Consider the following 20,284-nt stretch of genomic DNA (forward strand, 5'->3'; position numbering starts at 1 on the left):
TAGGGATAAGGCCGATGAAGACGATAGCAATGTACAAAGTGATGATGAGGAGATGGGCGATGATGAATCAAATGAGAGTGAAGAGGAAAGCGATGAGGATGATACTACATGATAAAAAAGAATTAAAATTGATAACATTTTTGCACAGGTGCAAAGTCAAAGTCAAAACGCTTCTTATTATTTCTAATGAAAATGTCTTGAGCGGGCAACATTTGATTTGATTTCTGATCTTTGACAGTATAAAGGATACCGGAATTTGATCCCTTCAACTTATTGTTACATATGGTAGCATGGCTTTGGAATGTCTTTATCGAAGTTGCGGATTGTTATTGATCAATATTTTCAAAAATTTCAACTTATAGGGGAAAACGGGTGAATTAGACCACTTTTCGATCTTTGACGTGAAAGTGGATAACGGTATTCAATTTCTTGGACTTTTTTACGTAAGGTAGCATGGTTTTTGAATATCTTTATCGAAGTTGTGGATTGTTATAGATCGATATTTAAAAAAAAAAATCAACTTATAGGGGAAAACGGTTGAATTGGGTCACTTTTAGATTTTTGGCATTAAAGAGGATACCAGCATTCGATTCCTTAGACTTTTTTACGTAAGGCAGCTTGGTTTTTGAATGTCTTAATCGAAGTTTTGGATTGTTATTGATCGATATTTTGAAAAAATTTCAATATTTAGCGGAAAACGGGTGATTTAGGCCACTTTTCGATCTTTAACATGAAAGGGGATAACGGCATTCGATTCCTTGGACTTTTTTACGTAAAGCAGCTTGGTTTTTGAATGTCTTTATCGAAGTTTTGAATTGTTATAGATCGAAATTTAAAAAAAAAATCAACTTATAGGGGAAAATGGGCAATTTGTGCCACTTCTCGATCTTTGACGTTGAAGTAGTTACCAGCATTCAATTCCTTGGACTTTTTTACGTAAGGTAGCATGGTTTTTGATCGCCTTCATCGAAGTTGCGGATTGTTATTGATCGATATTTTGAAAAATTTCAATTTTTAGGGGAAAACGGGTGAATTAGGCCACTTTTCGATCTTTGACATGAAAGGGGATAACGCTATTCGATTCCTTGGACTTTTTTACGTGAGGCAGCATGGTTTTTGAATATCTTTATTGAAGTTGCGGATTGTTATAGATCAATATTTCCAAAAATTTCAACTTATAGGGGAAAACGGGTGAATTGGGCCACTTTAAGATTTTTGACATCAAAGAGGATACTGGCATTCGATTCCTTAGACTTTTTTACGTAAGGTACAATGGTTTTTGAATGTCTTTATCGAGGTTGCAGATTGTTATAGATCGATATTTTCAAATATTTCTCATTTATAGGGGAAAAAGGGAGAAATCGGACGTTTCCTGCCATTTTTTCGGAAAGGGGTTGGCACCATGAGATTCCCCGGAATTTTTTACATAAGATTCACTATCTTCCGTAAGCTGAAAACCCGTTTCTGAATTGCGTCTGTTTTTTTGCTCGAAATAAGCCACTGTGCGATGTATTGTCAAAATATCTAGAGAACATACCGTCAGAAGACAGCAGGTTGACCAGGAATTATTCCAAAGACCATCAGTTGGTCATATTCCTGAACAATGTATTCTCTGAATATTTTAACAAGAGGGGGTTCAATATTTGAGAGGGTTTAATATTATTCTAAAGATTTCAATCAATGTTCTCTAGATATTTTGACAATACATCGGAAGGATGTCATATTATTACATAATAATTTCAAATTGTTTTGAATCAACTCATGAGAATTGAATTTTAATCTGACTAATAAATATTTAAATCACAAATGGCAAAGCTGGGTGATTTCTAAAATAAATTAAATTTGCGTATCTATATTCGAAAATTCTCAGATACATGAAATTCTATGCTCCCAATATTTTTAATTTTTTACAGAATAACCTCAAATATTTTTGAAATGAATTGAAGTTCAATTTGACTAATAAATAGTTAAAATTGAAATTCTCGGGTTATGACTAAAATTAATTAATATATTCAAATTATTTTCAAAAATACCCCGACACTAGTAAGTTTATTTTCCAAATACGCTGATATTTCTAAAGAATAATCTCAAATACATTCGAAACAACTCATGATAATTGAGGTTCAATGTGGCTTATAAATATTTCAATCTTAAATACAACGCTATATGATTTCTAAAATAAATTAAATTTGCATAACTATTTTCAACAAAACGTCGAAACCTATAAGTCCATGTTTTAAACGCGCTGAAATCTTCACAGAATAACCTCAAATACTTTTTGAACATTTCATGAGAATTGGGGTTCACTTTAACTCATAAATATTTAAAATTGCAAAGCTGGGTGGTTGCCAAAGTGAAAAAAATAAGTTGTTTAGTTTGTTCTCCTGAAATATTTACAAAACTATTCGATAATTTGGAACAAATCATGAGAATTAAAATTCCATTTAACTTATTATTATTTCAGTCAGAAATGGAAAAGCTGGGAGATCGCGAAAATAATTAAAATAGCATAACTTTTTTTAAAAAATTACCTTGGAACATGAAAGTCTACACACTTAGCTTTTTTCCCGAGATTGGCACTGCTGAGCAACCTCGGCATTTATTTTTACTGAGATCCAGCAAAATAAAATGACAACCTACTCGGTGGTGCCAATCTCGGCAAAACAAATAAATGTGTAAGATATTTCTGAGACCCTTTTCCTCCCATGTAAGACAACGTAAGCTAATTTCCAACACTGCCTTCCTCCTAACTTCTTACGAAATTATAGAATGACGCCTTGAACATGCTTCACTGATATGGCAATTATCTCAGTCGTGGTTGATCAAGTAGATCGAGTGATCTTAACGATTAGACGAGATGGACCACCCGTGGCTTTAGCCTGTCACCCATGTGACAATAGTAAAAAAAATCTAGGACGATTTGATCATCTTGTGTAAATAAAAATAGACTCCAAATCAGGTCATAGACCTATTGTCTTAGAAAAATATAAATCGTTACATAAACCAACATCCCCAATTAAAAAAATACCATACCCGAACGATAACCCAATTAATTTAACTATTCCACAAATCGTTTGGATGATACCCAGAACATGACGTTAAGCAAAATAAGCATACACACTTTATTAGGGATAGCAGAGTCCCGTTACTGCAGAAATTGGACATACCTTGGTTGAATTATCATCATACTACCTTACCTTATTTCACCATCCGAAGATGTCTGTCTCTGACGCTTTGGTGACGGCGTTTCTACTGGCTGTGTATCTTGGCATTCTCGTTGATACCTTTTCACTTGACGGACAGCAGATTTTTTCTTAAAAAAAACCATTTTGCAAAAAAAAATTAAATGAACGGACACCAAACACTTGCTACGTAACTTTGGAATAAAAATTCGAGCAGTTTTTTCCTTGCGTTTTTTACAGTACTAAACGCGCCATATAGAAAGATTTCCCATACTTCTCTGTTTAGATTCTCTCGGGTTCAAGGATCAGACTCAGCCATGTGGCCAACTCGTATAGGATGTTTATCTATGTATCTGCTTATGGTAGTAATAAATGACCGAGGGATAATATCTTGTTGTGTAACGGTATATATAGCTAAAAGCAGAATCCAACTCTAGTGTGAACTCTTCGTTAGGTTAGCTATCGCTTTTCAATTATTTCGTGCAGTTTTCAATACATGCACATAATCAGCTGTTCCTATTAGATTTAAGTTGACCGTAGCAGTAATAAAAATACACAGTCCTTATCAGTAGCTCAAGAAGTGAAGATTTGAAATTATTTTGTAAGTGCGTGGAAGCAACAATAAAGTGAAGTTCAAACTGTGGAGTGAAATTTCATCTATCGATGAATAATTAACCAGTGCATGGTGCATGCTGAAGAGTAGGGTCCAGTTTGGCCACATCCTGCCACTCCGTGAACCGTTTCCCCAACATAATTTGGTGCCGTGACCAGGATAGTGGCAATTCAGTTCAAGAGGTCGCCAACCGTTTTGACACTCCTGCGCGATAAAGAAGCCCGTTCTACCTTCGCCATTTTCCAAGCGAAGTCCTGAACAATACCAGTGTTCCATTCTTTGTCCTGGGAACAATCTTGACGCCATCGTAGTCATCTCGGCTATTGAGTGTTCCGCCATCAAAGCCAAGCCTGAATAGGCATACAGCCACCCCTATTGTGCCATCATAGTGACGCCATCCGCCATCGTGACACTAACCTTCCTTGCGTCTTGGAAGTGGAGATTAGTTCCAGATATTTTTTAAATACAAGGCCTGTTGAGATCAGGCAGAAGGTAATTGCCTGTCCAACTATTGTCACAGTGATTTCTGGTGCTTTTTAGAGTGTTTTATCCTTGCATGTACATGCCGATTATTTCGCTTTGGAGCTCAAGTGCATCCGCCATTGCTTCAATTTTAACTCCACGCTCACACGTACTTAGCTACTGCTCAGGAGGATTACGTTCAGCCATTTGGTTTTCTGTGTCCACGCCGTGGCAGAAACTGAATTTACATCCCGTCCCAAGTCGGCCGTGAATAGCAGCCTGCTTCAGTGTGTCCAACATTGGTGGACTTCTTGCGACCACGCCGTGGTGCAAACCGAGGAATAATCTCGTCGAGTCGGAGTACTGCTGAGTAATTGACAACTATACAAGGCACAAGTCCGCCTTGGTCAGATACGTGTCTCTCTACCTATCGTCACCGCACATCTCGCTTCAACGCGATGGAGGAAGATCGTCGGAAACATGTGCTGACATCCCGGCGAACCACTCTGCTTGCGTCTCTAGGAAGAGCGGAGAAGTTCATGCTGCAGTACCAGGAGGAACGGGACAAGCTCGAGGTCGATCTGCGATTGGAGAATCTTGACGTGATCCTTCAAGGAATAGAGGAAGTGCAGACGGAACTGGAGGACATGGAGGACACCAACGAAGGCATGGTGAGAAACTTACAGTTTCGTTCCAATTTCGAAACTCTGTCCTTTAAAATAAAATCCTTCTTACGCTCTAAACTTCCTCCTCCAATTAATCTGCAAGACAATCTCCCTCAACATACTGCTTCTGGGGCTAACACTCTAAAGGGTCTGAAACTGCCTACCATTTCATTGCCTGAATTTTCTGGGGACTACAAAGACTGGCTTGCGTTTCACGACACTTTCCTGGCTCTTATCCATGCGAATCCGGATGTGGCGGACATCCAGAAATTCCACTACCTAAGGGCTGCTATCAAGGGAGAAGCAGCTCAGTTAATCGAGTCAGTTGGAATCAGTGCTGCTAATTATTCGCTCGCTTGGGAAGCTCTTGTCAACCGATATGCTAACAAGTACCTCCTGAGGAAACGTCATCTTCAAGCGTTGTTGGAGTGCCCAAAGATGAAGAGAGAGTCAGCGTCCGTCTTGCATACCATCGTCGATGACTTCGAGCGACACGTCAAAATTCTAGGTCAGTTGGGTGAACCAGTAAATTCGTGGAGTACCATATTGGAGCACATCCTCTGTACGCGACTGCACGATGACACCTTGAAGGCATGGGAGGATCACGCTTCCACTCTGGACGCAGTAACTTACGAGCGACTGATCGAGTTCCTGCAACGTCGTATGCGTGTATTGGAATCGATTTCCGTCAACCAACACTATTCGTCTGTTCCAGCCGAAACCCAATTCAAACCTCCGTTTTCGAAAAGATCGTTTCCAACTAAAGTCTCGTCCCATGCTGCCGTCGAAAATTCTCCTATGAAGTGCTACGCCTGCGATCAACGTCATCCTTTAGTAAAGTGCTACAAATTCGAAAAGCTTCCAATTTCCGAAAAGTTGAACCTTCTTAATGCCAAGCGTCTCTGTCTCAATTGCTTCCGCAACGACCACCTCGCTCGAAATTGTTCGTCGAAGTACAGCTGCAAGTTCTGCCAGAAACGCCACCACTCCCTCATCCATGCAGCCTACGTGGATAGGTCCAAACAATCCAGCGCAAATGTCAACGCTTCCTCTTCTGTTAGTTCTTCTAGGACATCCGTTCAAACCAACGTAGCCGCTTCCGAGGCAGTTCCGTTGCTGTCCGCATCGACATTGGTGAGATCCCAAAAGCAAGTGTGCAGTATCCCGATGCAAAGTTGCGGTAGAAACGTTTTCATGCTCACCGTACTGCTGAAAATCGTCGACTGTTATGGTGAAGAGCATTTTGCCAGAGCTCTTTTGGATTGCGCTTCCCAACCGAACATCATCTCCGAAAATTTAGCTCAAATTCTGCGGCTAAAGCGAAACAAGGTGAATGTTCTGATCCATGGAGTAGGAGAGAAGCCGCAACACGCTCGCAACTCTGTCCGTACGCAAGTTCGTTCCCGGAAAGGAGAATTCATCCTAGATGTCGACTTCTTGGTTCTGAACAAGGTCATCCCGAACCTTCCGTCTCGTGACGTCTCCATTGAAGACTGGAATCTACCCCAGGACCTGTTCTACGCCGATCCAATCTTCCACAAGAGCTCCGGGATTGATTTGATAATCGGCAATGCGCATTTCTTCTCTTGCTTCAAGACTGCCGCTAGAATCCAACTGTCCGATTCACTTCCGTTGCTTGTCGATAGTGTATTCGGTTGGATCGTCTCTGGTACCGCCCACGCTGCCACAAATGCCCACGATGCGTCCACCTGCTCCGTTACGACCGTTTCACTAATGTCCCTCGAAGAAAGCCTGGAACGATTTTGGGAAATCGAAGAACTGCCAGCTCGATCCTCCTATTCACTAGAGGAGAAGAAATGTGATGAATTTTACACATCCACGGTTACCAGAAACAGCGAAGGACGATACGTAGTGCGACTACCACGCAAATCCAACTTCGACGAGCTAGTTGGAGAATCGAAGGCCACCGCTCTACGACGATTCGAACTTCTTGAACGCAGGCTTGACCGAGATGCCCACCTGAAAGAAGAGTACTGTAAATTTATGCGAGAGTACTTAGAGTTAGGGCATATGCGTTTGGTTCCCGAGAAAGAAGCAAGCAAGTCGAAGGAATGCTTCCTGCCCCACCACCCAGTGCTAAAAGAGGCCAGCACGACGACAAAGGTACGTGTCGTCTTTGATGCTTCCGCCAAGACTTCTACGGGGCACTCACTGAATGAAGCATTACTTGTAGGGCCTGTAGTACAGGACGATATTCTTAATATCAGCCTTCGGTTTCGAACCTTCCCAGTAGCGGTTGTGGGTGACGTCGAGAAGATGTACCGCCAGGTCTTGAATCACGAAGACGATACACCACTCCAAGAAATACTGTTTCGATTCAGCAAATTCGATCCAGTGCAAACTTACCGTCTCCTGACAGTTACGTATGGCATGGCTCCGTCTGCATTCCTCGCTACGCGCACGCTGCTGCAGTTGGCCGACGACGAAGGTGATGCCTATCCGCTGGGAGGACCAGCACTCAGGAAAGGATTCTACGTAGACGATTTCATTGGAGGTGCCCAGTCGGTTCAAGAGGCTATCCAGTTGAGGACCGAATTGGGAGAGTTAATGGCGAAGGGTGGATTCTGCTTGAGGAAATGGACGTCGAACAGTCTGGAAGTGCTGCAAGGACTAGCTGTTGACCAAATCGGAACTCAGTCCTCTCTGAAATTCGACAAGGACGAAACAATCAAGGCATTGGGAATCAGCTGGGAACCTGAACTCGACGTGTTCCGTTTTGAGACCATACTTCGACCGACCCAAGGACCACCTACCAAAAGGAGCATTTTATCTGGGATATCGCAGCTATTCGACCCCCTCGGAATAGTTTCTCCTGTCGTAATCCGTGGCAAAATGCTGATGCAACTCCTGTGGCTGCAATCGTCTGGCTGGGACGACGAGGTTCCTGAATCGGTCGCTAAGAAATGGGAGAAGTATGCCGAACAACTACCGAAGCTTTCCGAGTTCCGGGTACCACGCTACGCGTTGCTTCCAAACGCTACCATCCAGCTGCACACATTCTCCGATGCATCCGAGGCTGCCTACGGTGCATGCACATACGCTCGATCCGTTGACTCCCAGGGCAATGTTGCTGTTCATCTACTAGCATCGAAATCCCGAGTGGCACCACTGAAACGCGTCAGCCTTCCCCGATTGGAACTTTGTGCCGCAGATCTAGCTGCAAAGCTCTTCGTCAAGGTATCCGAAGCACTGCAAATTGACATTTCCGCTTCATACTTTTGGTGCGACTCCACAGTCACTCTCCAATGGCTCAAGGCTTCACCCAACACCTGGAAAACATTTGTGGCCAACCGTGTATCCGCAATACAATCGGCTACCCACGGAGCGCGCTGGAACCACGTAGCCGGCAAACACAATCCTGCCGATATGGTATCGCGAGGAATGGATACCACCAATTTCGTCGAATGTGCATTGTGGAAGCACGGACCCAGCTGGTTGTCCTTTCCCGAACAGCAATGGCCAAGTGAAAGCCTACCTGAATATCCAGAGGACGGAAAGGAGCGTCGCAAGCTTGTCGTAGCAGTAACCAGAGCCGAATCTACTATCAATCCGCACTTCATCCGATTCTCGTCGCACACTGCAATAAACCGTGTAACCGCTTACTGCCTTCGCTTTGTCCGCCACTGTCGTGAAAGGATTCGTAAGCAGCCCCCCAGTGCGGGTCAACGTCTCAGTAATCTGCTTACAAGAGACGAACTTACCGCTGCCCAGTCGGTTCTCGTCAAGCAAGTTCAGGCCGATGGTTTCAAGGAAGAGCTCAAAGACCTTCGCAAAAGCAACACCGTTTCGAAGAAGTCCTCGATTCACTTACTAAGCCCCTTTCTCGACCCTGAAGGCATAATTAGAGTGGGAGGGAGATTGAACCTGTTAGAGCAGCCCTATGTAAACAAACACCCTATCCTCCTACCGAATCCTCACCCATACACAAGCCTTCTTGCCAAATTCTACCATCTACAACTAATTCACGGTGGCGGCCGACTCACACTGGCCTCCATGCGGGAGAAATTCTGGCCAACGAATGGGAGACGACTCATCAGGAGCATTATCCGTGCATGTTTTCGCTGCGCCCGAGCAAGTCCCGTTCCAGCCACCCAGCAACTAGGACAGCTTCCAGTTCACCGCATCAGTCCCAGCCGTCCATTCAGCGTAACCGGTGTAGATTTTGCGGGACCGTTATACCTCAAACCGAACCACAAAAGAGCACCTGCAACCAAGGCGTACATCTGCATTTTCGTCTGCTTTTGTACCAAGGCGGTGCACATAGAGCTGGTAGGAGACTTGTCGACCCCAGCTTTCCTGGCAGCATTGCGCAGATTTACGTCGCGTCGAGGCCGGCCAACAGACATCTACTCCGACAACGGCAAGAATTTTGAAGGAGCGAAAAATGACCTGGAGGAAATTCACCGTCTGCTAAAACGAGAAAAGAAAGCTGATGAAATGCATACCTTCTGCACCGATGAAGGAATCAACTGGCATTTGTGTCCACCAAAAGCGCCTCACTTTGGTGGACTATGGGAGGCTGCAGTGAAGGTTGCCAAAAAACATCTTTACTGTCAGCTGGGAAATTCTCGACTTTCGTTCGAAGCAATGACGACGCTGCTGACTAGAGTCGGTGTATAATGAGTCACGCCAAGAGTGAAGCCAAGTCTACCTATTGAACTGTCAAACTGGCTACCTATCGTGCAAAATAAATAAACATTACGATGCTATGAAAGCTAAACGAAAGGTATTGAAATAAAATATAAAATTTAATCGAAGAAATGACCATAAACACGCAGTGAGAATTTAAATTGTAATTAGATTCGTATGGTAATGATCAGTAATGAGAATTTGTAATATAAGTTGCTGATTTAATCCGCCAAAATCACTAATATAATAATTTACTGCAGCCGGTAATTTAATTTCTCGCTAGAAGTCATTTGAAGTTGATGCACAAGTCCTCTGTTGCCAAGTGAAAGGGAAGGAAACTCTCAAAAACCGTGATGCGAGTTCCACTGTTTTTCTCTTGGCGTGACTCATTATACACCGACTCTACTGCTGACACAAATCGAAGCGTCGATGAACAGCCGACCACTTGTGCCTCTATCGGAAGATCCCAACGATTTGGCGTGCCTAACTCCTGCGCACTTTCTGATTGGGTCAACGATGCACGCAGTTCCGGAGCCGGATTTCACAAGACATCCTTCGAGTATGCTGAGTCACTACCAGGCCATACAGCGAAATTTCCAACAGTTTTGGCATCATTGGAGGCTGGAGTACTTGCAGGAGATGCAGCGATGCACAAAATATGGCAAGCCGAACAATGCTATTCTGCCTGGGCGTCTCGTAATCGTCGTTGATGAAATGCAGCATCCAGTGAAATGGCCTCTCGCCCGCATCGTCGATGTCCATCCAGGCAAGGATCAGCTGACTCGTGTGGTGACCCTGAAGACTTCTCGTGGTATCATCAAGCGGCCGATTACGAAAATTTGTTTGCTTCCTTCCGATGCAGAGATTGTTCCCGTTGCAAATGAAAATCGAAATGACGCCGAACGAGATGACAGCGTAGCAATCGTTGACGGACAGGATGTGAGAGTAGCAGCAACATAAACGTCATCACCGAGGAGAAGAAGAATATTGTGACACATTATTTACATTATGTTCTCTTTTGTTTCTCTTATTATGTTAGTTTTTGGTAGCGGGTAAATGTAGTACTAGATTTTGAATTACAAGAGTTTTGAAATTGAGCATTTCAAGGTGGCGGCGATGTTGTGTAACGGTATATATAGCTAAAAGCAGAATCCAACTCTAGTGTGAACTCTTCGTTAGGTTAGCTATCGCTTTTCAATTATTTCGTGCAGTTTTCAATACATGCACATAATCAGCTGTTCCTATTAGATTTAAGTTGACCGTAGCAGTAATAAAAATACACAGTCCTTATCAGTAGCTCAAGAAGTGAAGATTTGAAATTATTTTGTAAGTGCGTGGAAGCAACAATAAAGTGAAGTTCAAACTGTGGAGTGAAATTTCATCTATCGATGAATAATTAACCAGTGCATGGTGCATGCTGAAGAGTAGGGTCCAGTTTGGCCACATCCTGCCACTCCGTGAACCGTTTCCCCAACATATCTATTTTACTTTCACATAAACGCAATTTAATAAAATGGTTTGATAAATTGCATATTATACATTGATCACATACTCGAAAAGATTCTAATGCTGCTGCATTTACAGCATTATTGCGGGTCATCAAAGTGTGAAAAAGAAACATAGCCTTCCACTGGCAACACAGTACTTGCTCGACTATAGTGAACCCTACACGATTGCTTTTATTGACAATAATCGTACTGTCAATACATGCTAGATTGACGTCAATATATCGAGATTGACAATATTTATGAATTCACATCATCAATATTGATGATGTGAATTCAGAAATATTGTCAATCTCGATATATTGACGTCAATATCGAATGTATTGACAATACGATTATTGTCAATAAAAGTAATCGTGTAGGGTCCACTTTATGGTATATGCTCCATTCTCTCTTCTGCTCAGAGACAATGGCAGAGGATTATCTCAAGGATTTTCTCCCAATTTAGGAATTCAAGTAAATTTTAATGAATATTTTGCAACTTTGACAATTCCACAGAATATTCTTTGGCATAATTAGAAACGATTGTCAGTTGGATTTTGCGATAATCTTTACCATATTCGAGATAGTTGGGTTTTCAACACTAGTTTTTCGAAAAAACCATCAAAAATGGCGGATCGTGACCTCAGACCTTAATAGCAGTCCCATACCACAGAACAAACTACGGCTACAACAACCCTTTTGATTCGTGTCTTCGCTTGTTCAATGTTGTCTGTGACGAATTCGATTTTAACTTGACTAAAAACGTTTTTAGAAATAGGATTAGTAGTAATTTCTAGTTTATAAGTAAAATAGTTCAGTCTGTACGACTAGTCGGAGACGGTGACGAATAAATAAATTAATAAAATTATATGATATATATGTGTCGTTAACATACATAGTTTTAATGTGTACACATAAAATTCATGTGTAGCCACACATACTATTCATTTGACTCATAAATTTCATGTGTAGTTCTGAGTGGATTCTGTTTATGTGTGGACACATGAAAATCATGTGGAATTTTACATGGATATTCGCCACTACTAAACTGAAGCTCGTCAGCCCAAGTTGCGACATGCGACGTAATTAACTCCGCTGACAAAATACGAATTTGCCGAACTGTAAAGTGTTGCCAGCGAAAATGAGGCGTTATTAGCTAGAAATGTTTAACGACTTAAATTAAATCGTTAAGACGTTTGTAAACAACAACAGATATAAAATAGGTAGATAAATCAGCATTTGAAGACATTGTTTATACAATCAATACTGAACATTTAAAAAAAACCTACAGATCACTGGTTTTAGAAATTCACTAGCAAAACGTTGACAGCTCACTTGAAAATTTGTCTCCCGAACAAGGAAAAACATTGTTACACGAAGGCATCGAATTACAAAGCGATCCTTGTCGTTTACTTTGGATTGAAAACAACATCGGTCCATATATATTGTCATGTCCTTTCGGCAGTGTCACTCCGTCTAGACACGAAAACATGAAATATTTGCGTCGTAAAACTGTTCGGGAAAATATTTACACGAAAATTGAGAATCAAAGTACACCCTTGTTCTGCTTGTCGTCTGGCTGCCTGTGGTCCTCTGGAGGTCCTGACAATCCCAGCAGGCCAAGCGCCGCCAGGCGCACAACAAATCAAACAAATTGGACAATTTCCATTACTAGCAGATGTTTGTATGGATACTAGTGATGATCGAACAAAATTTCCCTCGTCAACCTGACGCAATGCTTGCGGTGAAAGATGAACCAGTGAAAATAAAACCTATCGGAGCATTTTATGACCCGGTTCCATTGGTTGACTGTGGTAAACAAGTTCGAATCAGTTGAGGGTGGAGCTTACGTGATGTTTCCCAGTCCCGTCTGTCGATGGTGGCTGACGGCAACGCAGTGAAAATTCCGCTACTGCGCATTCTGACCCGACGAGGGAGTGCTCGTTCGTGAAATTTTCAGTGCAAGTTAGATCCATGTTGCATTTACTGTGAAGAACTTTGAACTCTTTCGGGGACAACTGCGACCCATAAATTATCGAGATAGAAGAAAAAGGTTAAAAGGTTTTCCGAAACATACTCGGTCGAAGACGAATGCATATGCTAAAGTGAAGTGGCGCCGATTATTTGCATCACAAAGTATGCAGTTGCACCATCCAGGACGGTGACATATGCTTTTCATGTTCTTTGCCTATCTTCCCTTCCTGAACACTTTCGGTGTGTTCTCTTTGGTAAACAATTTGTCATTTGAGCAAGCTCATCATCAATGCAGCTTACCCTTCGTAGCTAATCAAAAATCGAAAAAAAAATGTATGATTTATTTGAGCAAGCAACCAACATTTGATATCTTTATGAATCCACAGGAACCGACAGCAGTCATCTGTCCAGATATTAAAAACCCAATTTGTATCGTCTATTATTTATAACCAAATGCGAAGAAATGTACACTGGTGGTTAGGTTAGTAAAACCACTTGAGAATGCTATTTTCACGCGGTGCATGATCCGAACTACTGTTTTCACTATTCCAATGAACTTTTTATTCTCTCCGACTTTACACAGCAAAAAAAGTTGTTGAATATTACATCGAAACTGCTGCAACCAGGTCAATCCATCGGTTGTGTAATATCACATTGTACGATGTACATCGATTTTGCGAACAAAATTACATCCATTGATGTAATATTGTATCTGCTTTTTGCTATTACATCATTATTTCATACATCAGCTTGAATTACGTTGATCGATATTACATTTTTTTTTGCTGTGTACTGATCAAGTTCCTAAGGGAAAATTTCACTTTTCATTTACCGAGAGAAGACGGACAAACGCAACGGACCTACTGCCGATACGAGCGATTAATGTGACTCGGAATCGTCATAATTCGAAATGGAACAGAACAGAGAGAGAGAGAGAGAGAGAGCGAGAGAAAGAAGCATGAGTTATGGAATGGAATGAATTTTATTGCCAGATGCCAAATCGTGCGCTTCTGGCTCATGTTTCTCGTACTCATTCGGTTGGTTTTTTTTTTTCTGGCGGCGGAATTTTATGACTTTAATTGAGATTTAATTTGTGCCATAAAGCTGATAAGCGGTGGCAATTAGGTTGGGAAATCTTCGTTCATAGAGTCATTTGTTAGAAATATTTCTTAATATGAGATTTTTATTCCGCTTCCGGAAGACACTGTTTTGCTTTAAATTCAGCCTTCTTGCCGAAAACGGTGATTTATCGAATTCCATACTAATTCGCTAATCATTTTATTCTTTATTTTTTTTTTGGATGAAGATTTGCCGAAACTTTTTTGGCCAAAAGTGCCATTTTTATCTTCTATTTACAATTTGGATCAAGCCTAATTTTTTATTTTTTTATTTGTCGTCAATCAGTGTAGACTGTTTTACAATTTTTGTCTTAAGTGCTATTTTTACAATTTTGTCTTTGTTTATATTTTTTATAGTATGCCTTGAGAACAAGTAAAAAAAAATACTTCTAGCTGACGTTATGCGAGGATTTTTTTTTTATTTCACTGTCAATGGTCGAAAGGTACAGTAGCAGCACCTACCCCACCCGTGTCCCCTCGAGATCGTCAAGACGACGATGACAAGAGCACATATCGTGGTAGTTGCAATTTCCAAACCTACGACTGGATGCCTTCCTTCAGATAACAACTGAACTGCCGGTAATCGCAAGTCAGTCCCATCTGCATTTTTATCAGTTTTGAGTTAGCATCATTATTCAGTTTATCATTCTATGTTTTTTGAGATGTGCTATTGAAAAAATGTGGTTTGCTCAAGAAAACTGAAAAACAATACCAAGTCAAATTGTCCCACAGCGAAAAGTAACTGCAAGTCAGTCCCATATGAAAAAAATATATCAGAAATGTTAAACAACACATCGCATCATGAGATTTGTCTCAATACAGCTTTTGTCCACTTCCCCTAGGGTATCTGGAACATGTCCGGATGTGGCCAATATAGTTCTTACGATACTCAGTTTGACCGCCAATGGATATGGCTTTGAATTATCATGTGATTTGATGTATCGCTTGATGGATTTTAATTAAAAAGGATTTGCTACTTCCCCGGGTATACCCGGAACATGTCCGGGTGTGGCCAACATGGTGCTGGTCACTCATCATGACTCTTATTGATCTTATTTTTGAATTCTCATGTGAATTGATTTATCGCATGGTGGGTTTGGCACGTTTGGCTCTGGTCTGATGAAGACCCATACTCACCGGAACATGTTCCGGCCATTGCTCTGGAACCAGCGGAACAAATCCAAAAACATTCAATAACGTTCTATGGGACCATAGTATCTTTCTACTGTTCAATACTGTGCTAAACTAATGCAGCATCGGCATGGAATTGTGACTGACTTGCGGTTATTTTTCACATTGACGTTAAATGTAATCGCAAGTCAGCCCCACTCAGATTTTGGCCATAAAATAAAAATATCACGATATTTTTCCAATATTTTTGGGTAAACATAGATGCATTCTATCACATTGTACGTTTATTTTTAAATTTATCCCTCCAAAATAGGTGTCAAATCAGAAAACTTGAAAAATCTTTGAACGCCGTTTTCTCATTTCCAGTTTTTTACAGATGGGACTGACTTGCGATTATGGGCAGTGAAGTGCGGTAAAAAATCGGTAGGGGAAACGCTCCTATAGTTGCGGTACGTTAGAAGCGTTAGGTTCCTATAGTTGTGTACGGAGTCTCCATACACAACTATAGGAACCTAACGCTTCTAACGTACCGCAACTATAGGAGCGTTTCCCCTAGAACTGTTTCAAACACACCGTTGGTACTTGAGCGGGTCAGTTTTCATCTCTTTTTGCCAGTGTTGGCGGGGGGGGACAAAACCGATTTGTACCTTCCTTAAAAGTTGTCCTAGCTCGCTATTCTAATATCTATATGCAATCTTCACACGGCCGTACTCTAACGGAACTATCAACTATAGAACTATCATAGCAAATTCACGACGCTCTTTTAATGTTTGGATATTTATGAGCATACACTGAGCTGTGTAGGATGGCAGAGGAAATACAGTCCAACCTAACTTGCGGAGGGCATACAATAGAAACTGCTTTTGAACGGGCTCTATTTTTTTTCGAGTGTGATTGAAAAAGGAGATCAAACTATGCTGCAATATTCTAATATCGACCTTACATAAGCAATGTACAATGTTTTTATCGTATATGGATTGTGAAAGTTATAGAAGAAACGTGTTATGAAGCACCAAGCATGTTGTTAGCTCTGTTAATAATTGTGTTATAATGATCAGTGAAGGCATGTTTTCAGTCCAAAATAACACCTAGATTCCTGACTATACCACACTTTTCTACAATTTGCTTTCCTAAAGTGATTGTTATATCGGGTGTGATTCATTTTCTACTAATGGTAATTTAGTTACATTTTTTTTTTATATTTAATTGTAGCAGGCTTTTTTGACACCAAGTATGGAATATCTGTATTCAGTGCTGTATTCCTAAAATTTGAGCTAAGTAGTCGCACCCAATATTGACCTACGCCCTTAAAATATAAATCTGCCTAAAATAACGATGCGGCCGCCCCTGACGTTGATGACGTTGTTTTAAATTGTGTTTTATCTAGTTGATATGGTACGTTGCAAATCATTTACACTTTATCGATGCTGCATGATGAGCAGCACCATACTCTACAGGTGGCGAAGGTGGCATTTGCCACACAACAAAAACCCGAGGGGCGAAAAATCGCTCTAATATTCCTTGAACATCTACAAAGTCCCTGTATCCTTACTTCTTGAAATTGTGATTAATTTCCAAAAGTTCTGTCAACATTTCCAAGCACCATATCTTTTGTTTTCTTATTTATCTCATATCATACTTTACTTTCTCAAAATGTCAGGAAATACCTTGAACAATTTCTAAAAAATGTCCTAAACATTCGTGGGCAAAATCTTGGGCCAAACCGAGGGGGACGACTCTATCTACGATGCAGGAAATATTGTGTTTTGCTGTGGCTAGCTGCGCGTACGCTGAGTAGATAGAAAGAAGATTTATCACGATTTTGAAGATTTCCTCCAAAAAGATGATGCGCGATGCAAGTAGATGCGAGAAATGAGAGAAGATTTTCCGAAGATTTATTCGCTAGTGTGAGATTTTTTGTGCATCTACAATTGAGATTTAGATGTGTCACCCCCCTCGGGCCAAACAAAGTTCCCAAAACTACTAGTAAGTAACCAAATCAAAACCTCCACAGTATGAAGCCCTTACTGCGCTAACCAAAGCAATGGCGCAACGGAACTTTGTTTCTCCGAGGCACTCAGTCAACCTTCTTAAGTCTTTAGTACGAGGCTAAATAAGGGCAAGATTATGGATATGGTGATGCCTAAATTTATGAAAAATAATACCACGTTCAACTCAGAATACCTCTTGCGTTTTACAAATAATTACCAATTTGCTTTCTACGTTGCTGTTAACTTTATGCTGGAGGTGGTGCATTTGTGAATAGTTTTCAATTATGATTATTGTTAAGATAGCATAAATCAATCTACAGCATAATAGAACAGCAATGATAAATCTATGTGGATTAATGCTAAATGGCATATCCCATTTGGCTCTTGTACAAGAACTTGTACAAGAATATTACTTTCGTAAAGGAAACTTTTATCTAGGAAACCGCGTGAACCCAACTTTTGTTACTTTTAGCAAAAGTGGAATCCCAAACTCCTCGAGCATTTGTGCGTGTCAATAACGCAATCGTAGCTACGCATATCAAATCAATCAGATTCTTGTTTCAAACGTTCCCAAGAGCTCGTGGAATTACTTCCGAAAGTATTAAATAATCCAGAAAATATTACACTTTCTGAACCCATTCTATCCTTGAGCAAATCAACATTTTCTCTACTGAACTCAAGATTTTCTGAAGCTATTAAATATTTCATGAGCTGAATACACGGATCCAGTGTCCTAAGCTTTTCTCAAGTGATTTAGTACTGTCTGGAGTGATTCTGAACTTTTCCAAAGTGTTTCCGAACTGTCCTAATGTAATGTTATGAAGGTACAGATAGATCTCGTTTTAGGAAACGAAACCACAGTGCACTCTCTACAACTCGATATTGGAGGGACCATCGAGTTATAGAATAAGAATCCCATACAAATTCCCTATCGCAGTAGCCATGACATTCATGTTTACCATGGTTCTATAACTCGATTTCGAGCATCGACATCGAGTTGTGGAGAGTTTACTGCCAAAATCAAGAACTTTTTCGATGAGTCACAATTGAGTACTAATGTGGGCTAGCGATAAGAATCAATACTCCCTTAAGTGAATCCTGTTGAAAAACTAATAAAAATTCATGGAAGTGAGGAGGATTTCTCGGTTTCCAACAAAGTGAGAATCACTTATCCATCCACTAATTAGCCTACATTTGGACGCGGCTGGCGCTGTTAGTATGAGATCACCAGTACTTACACATTGCAAATGCATGCTAGTCCTACGCATCGTTAGTTGCTTCTCTGTGTAGTACAGATAATCTGGTAATAACGGGGTAGCAACCGCGAGCGGTTAATCATTCTGATGCTTTATTATGTCTGTACTATCCGAAGTGATTCAGTACTTTCTGAAGCATTTCTGCAGTAATTCAGTACTTTTCAGATCGGTTCCAAAATTTTCTAAAGTGTTTTAGTACTTTCAGAAGAGATTTTGAACTTTTTTTAAATGATGCTGTGCACCCCAAAGGGATTCCGATTTTTCTGAAGTGATTCCAAACTTTTCTGTAGTGATTCAATTATTACAGAGTGATTCAGCTCTTGAGGAAATGATTGCAAACTTAAGAGATTTAATACAGTACTTTCCACAGTTTTGTGAAGTAATGATAGATGACCCAGTCTTGTACGTAGCCGTTTTTGATTTGGTTGAAAAATAAAAATATGGCGACGTTTTGAGAAAACAGTCCGTTTTTGCACCCTAAAATTGGAAATAAAAGCTGGCACCAAAAATCCTCAGCTAGCTCTTCCGAGTAGAGTTGCGATTGAGCAAGTCGAATTAGCGTGTGATCGGCGACTACGAGATCAGCTGTCGTGAGAATGATGTTCGATGATTTGGTGGACTTACGTACTGTGGCTTGCAATGCCTTGATATACTTCATGCAGTACGCTACTACACGGCGAAGAGTTGTGTAGTTAGAGAAACGAGCGAATAGCTGATTTGCAAACTGTTCGTCAGCATTGAGCGATATCAAAGTTACCTTCCGAGCTTCTTCGATGACGGTAATGTACTCTTCTTCTGGAACATTCGAGACAGGCCAGTGCGCAGGAAATTCCCACAACCACTTCGGTCCGTTCCACCATCTGGACTGATTGACTAAGTCTGCGGGCTGCAATCCTCGAGATAGTTCGTCGGCTGGGTTTTCTACTCCTGGGACATGTCTCCAAGCGGCAATTTCAGTGTTGGATTGGATGGTGGAAACACGATTCGCAACGAATGTTTTCCAACGATTCGGCGGTGACTGCAACCATTGAATGACTGTGGTTGAGTCTGTCCAGAAGTAGACATCGGTAGATAACTTGATTGCGTGTTCAACCTTCTGATACAGCTTCGCGGAAAGAACGGCTGCACACAACTCAAGTCTTGCGATAGTGTGTTTCGTGGCAAGGGGTGCCACCTTTGACTCCGATGTCAGCAATTGAACCTTTACTTGGTCGTTGTTCAACGAGCGGATGAAGCAGCATGCTCCGTAGGCAGCGTCTGATGCATCGCAAAAGAAGTGCAACTCAACCTTGGAAACGGCGGCCAAAGATACGAAGCGTGGAATTCTGATGTCAGCCAGGATGGGAAGCGTAGCATGGAATTGCTTCCACTCATCCTGTAGCTTCTGCGGGATCGGGCGGTCCCATTCGTAGGGTGCGTTGTCTTCGTTCTTTAGTTTCCAAAGTCGCTGCATGAACAATTTGGCAGTGGCTATAGTGGGTCCAACGAGGCCTAACGGATCGAAAATCTTGGCAATGTACGAGATTACCTTTCTTTTCGTAAGAATCGGTGCTGGTAGCGGAAGATCGACGTTGAAGCGGAGCATATCCGTCTTCGTATCCCATACAAGGCCAAGCGTGGATACTGACTGGTCATCTTGCAGATCATGGAAAGGTTTGATCGCCAGATCTTCAGGCGGGATGTCAGCCAAAGCTTCAGGAACGTTGGAAGCCCACTTCTTCAGCGGTAGACCAGCCGATGCGAGCATGGCAGATA

General features: G+C 41.3%; 2 protein-coding genes across 2 annotated transcripts; one reads left to right on the top strand and one right to left on the bottom strand.

The window, feature by feature from the left end:
* The first annotated feature begins 4,715 nt into the window (after positions 1-4,715).
* LOC135714285 (uncharacterized) lies at positions 4,716-9,563 on the top strand. Its single transcript, XM_065237621.1, has 2 exons — positions 4,716-4,928; positions 5,070-9,563. The coding sequence occupies exons 1-2, from the start codon at positions 4,716-4,718 to the stop codon at positions 9,561-9,563; spliced, it is 4,707 nt and encodes a 1,568-aa protein (XP_065093693.1).
* A 9,539-nt stretch (positions 9,564-19,102) lies between these two features.
* LOC135714286 (uncharacterized) lies at positions 19,103-20,276 on the bottom strand. The gene is made up of 2 exons (XM_065237622.1): positions 19,158-20,276; positions 19,103-19,114 (listed from the first exon to the last, which is right to left on the bottom strand). The coding sequence occupies exons 1-2, from the start codon at positions 20,274-20,276 to the stop codon at positions 19,103-19,105; spliced, it is 1,131 nt and encodes a 376-aa protein (XP_065093694.1).
* Positions 20,277-20,284: the final 8 nt, after the last annotated feature.

This window comes from Ochlerotatus camptorhynchus, unplaced genomic scaffold (assembly GCF_037179485.1).
Source record: "Ochlerotatus camptorhynchus isolate MF236.1 unplaced genomic scaffold, CSIRO-AGI_Acam_v1.1 ptg000636l, whole genome shotgun sequence".
Classification (NCBI taxonomy): Eukaryota; Metazoa; Arthropoda; class Insecta; order Diptera; family Culicidae; genus Ochlerotatus; species Ochlerotatus camptorhynchus.

Bases quoted from the DNA above. Each gene is read 5' to 3' on its own strand.
- LOC135714286 (XM_065237622.1), bottom strand. From the start codon at position 20,276: ATGCTCGCATCGGCTGGTCTACCGCTGAAGAAGTGGGCTTCCAACGTT.
- LOC135714285 (XM_065237621.1), top strand. From the start codon at position 4,716: ATGGAGGAAGATCGTCGGAAACATGTGCTGACATCCCGGCGAACCACT. The intron at 4,929-5,069 runs GTGAGAAACTTA...AACACTCTAAAG, and splicing joins AGGACACCAACGAAGGCATG to GGTCTGAAACTGCCTACCAT.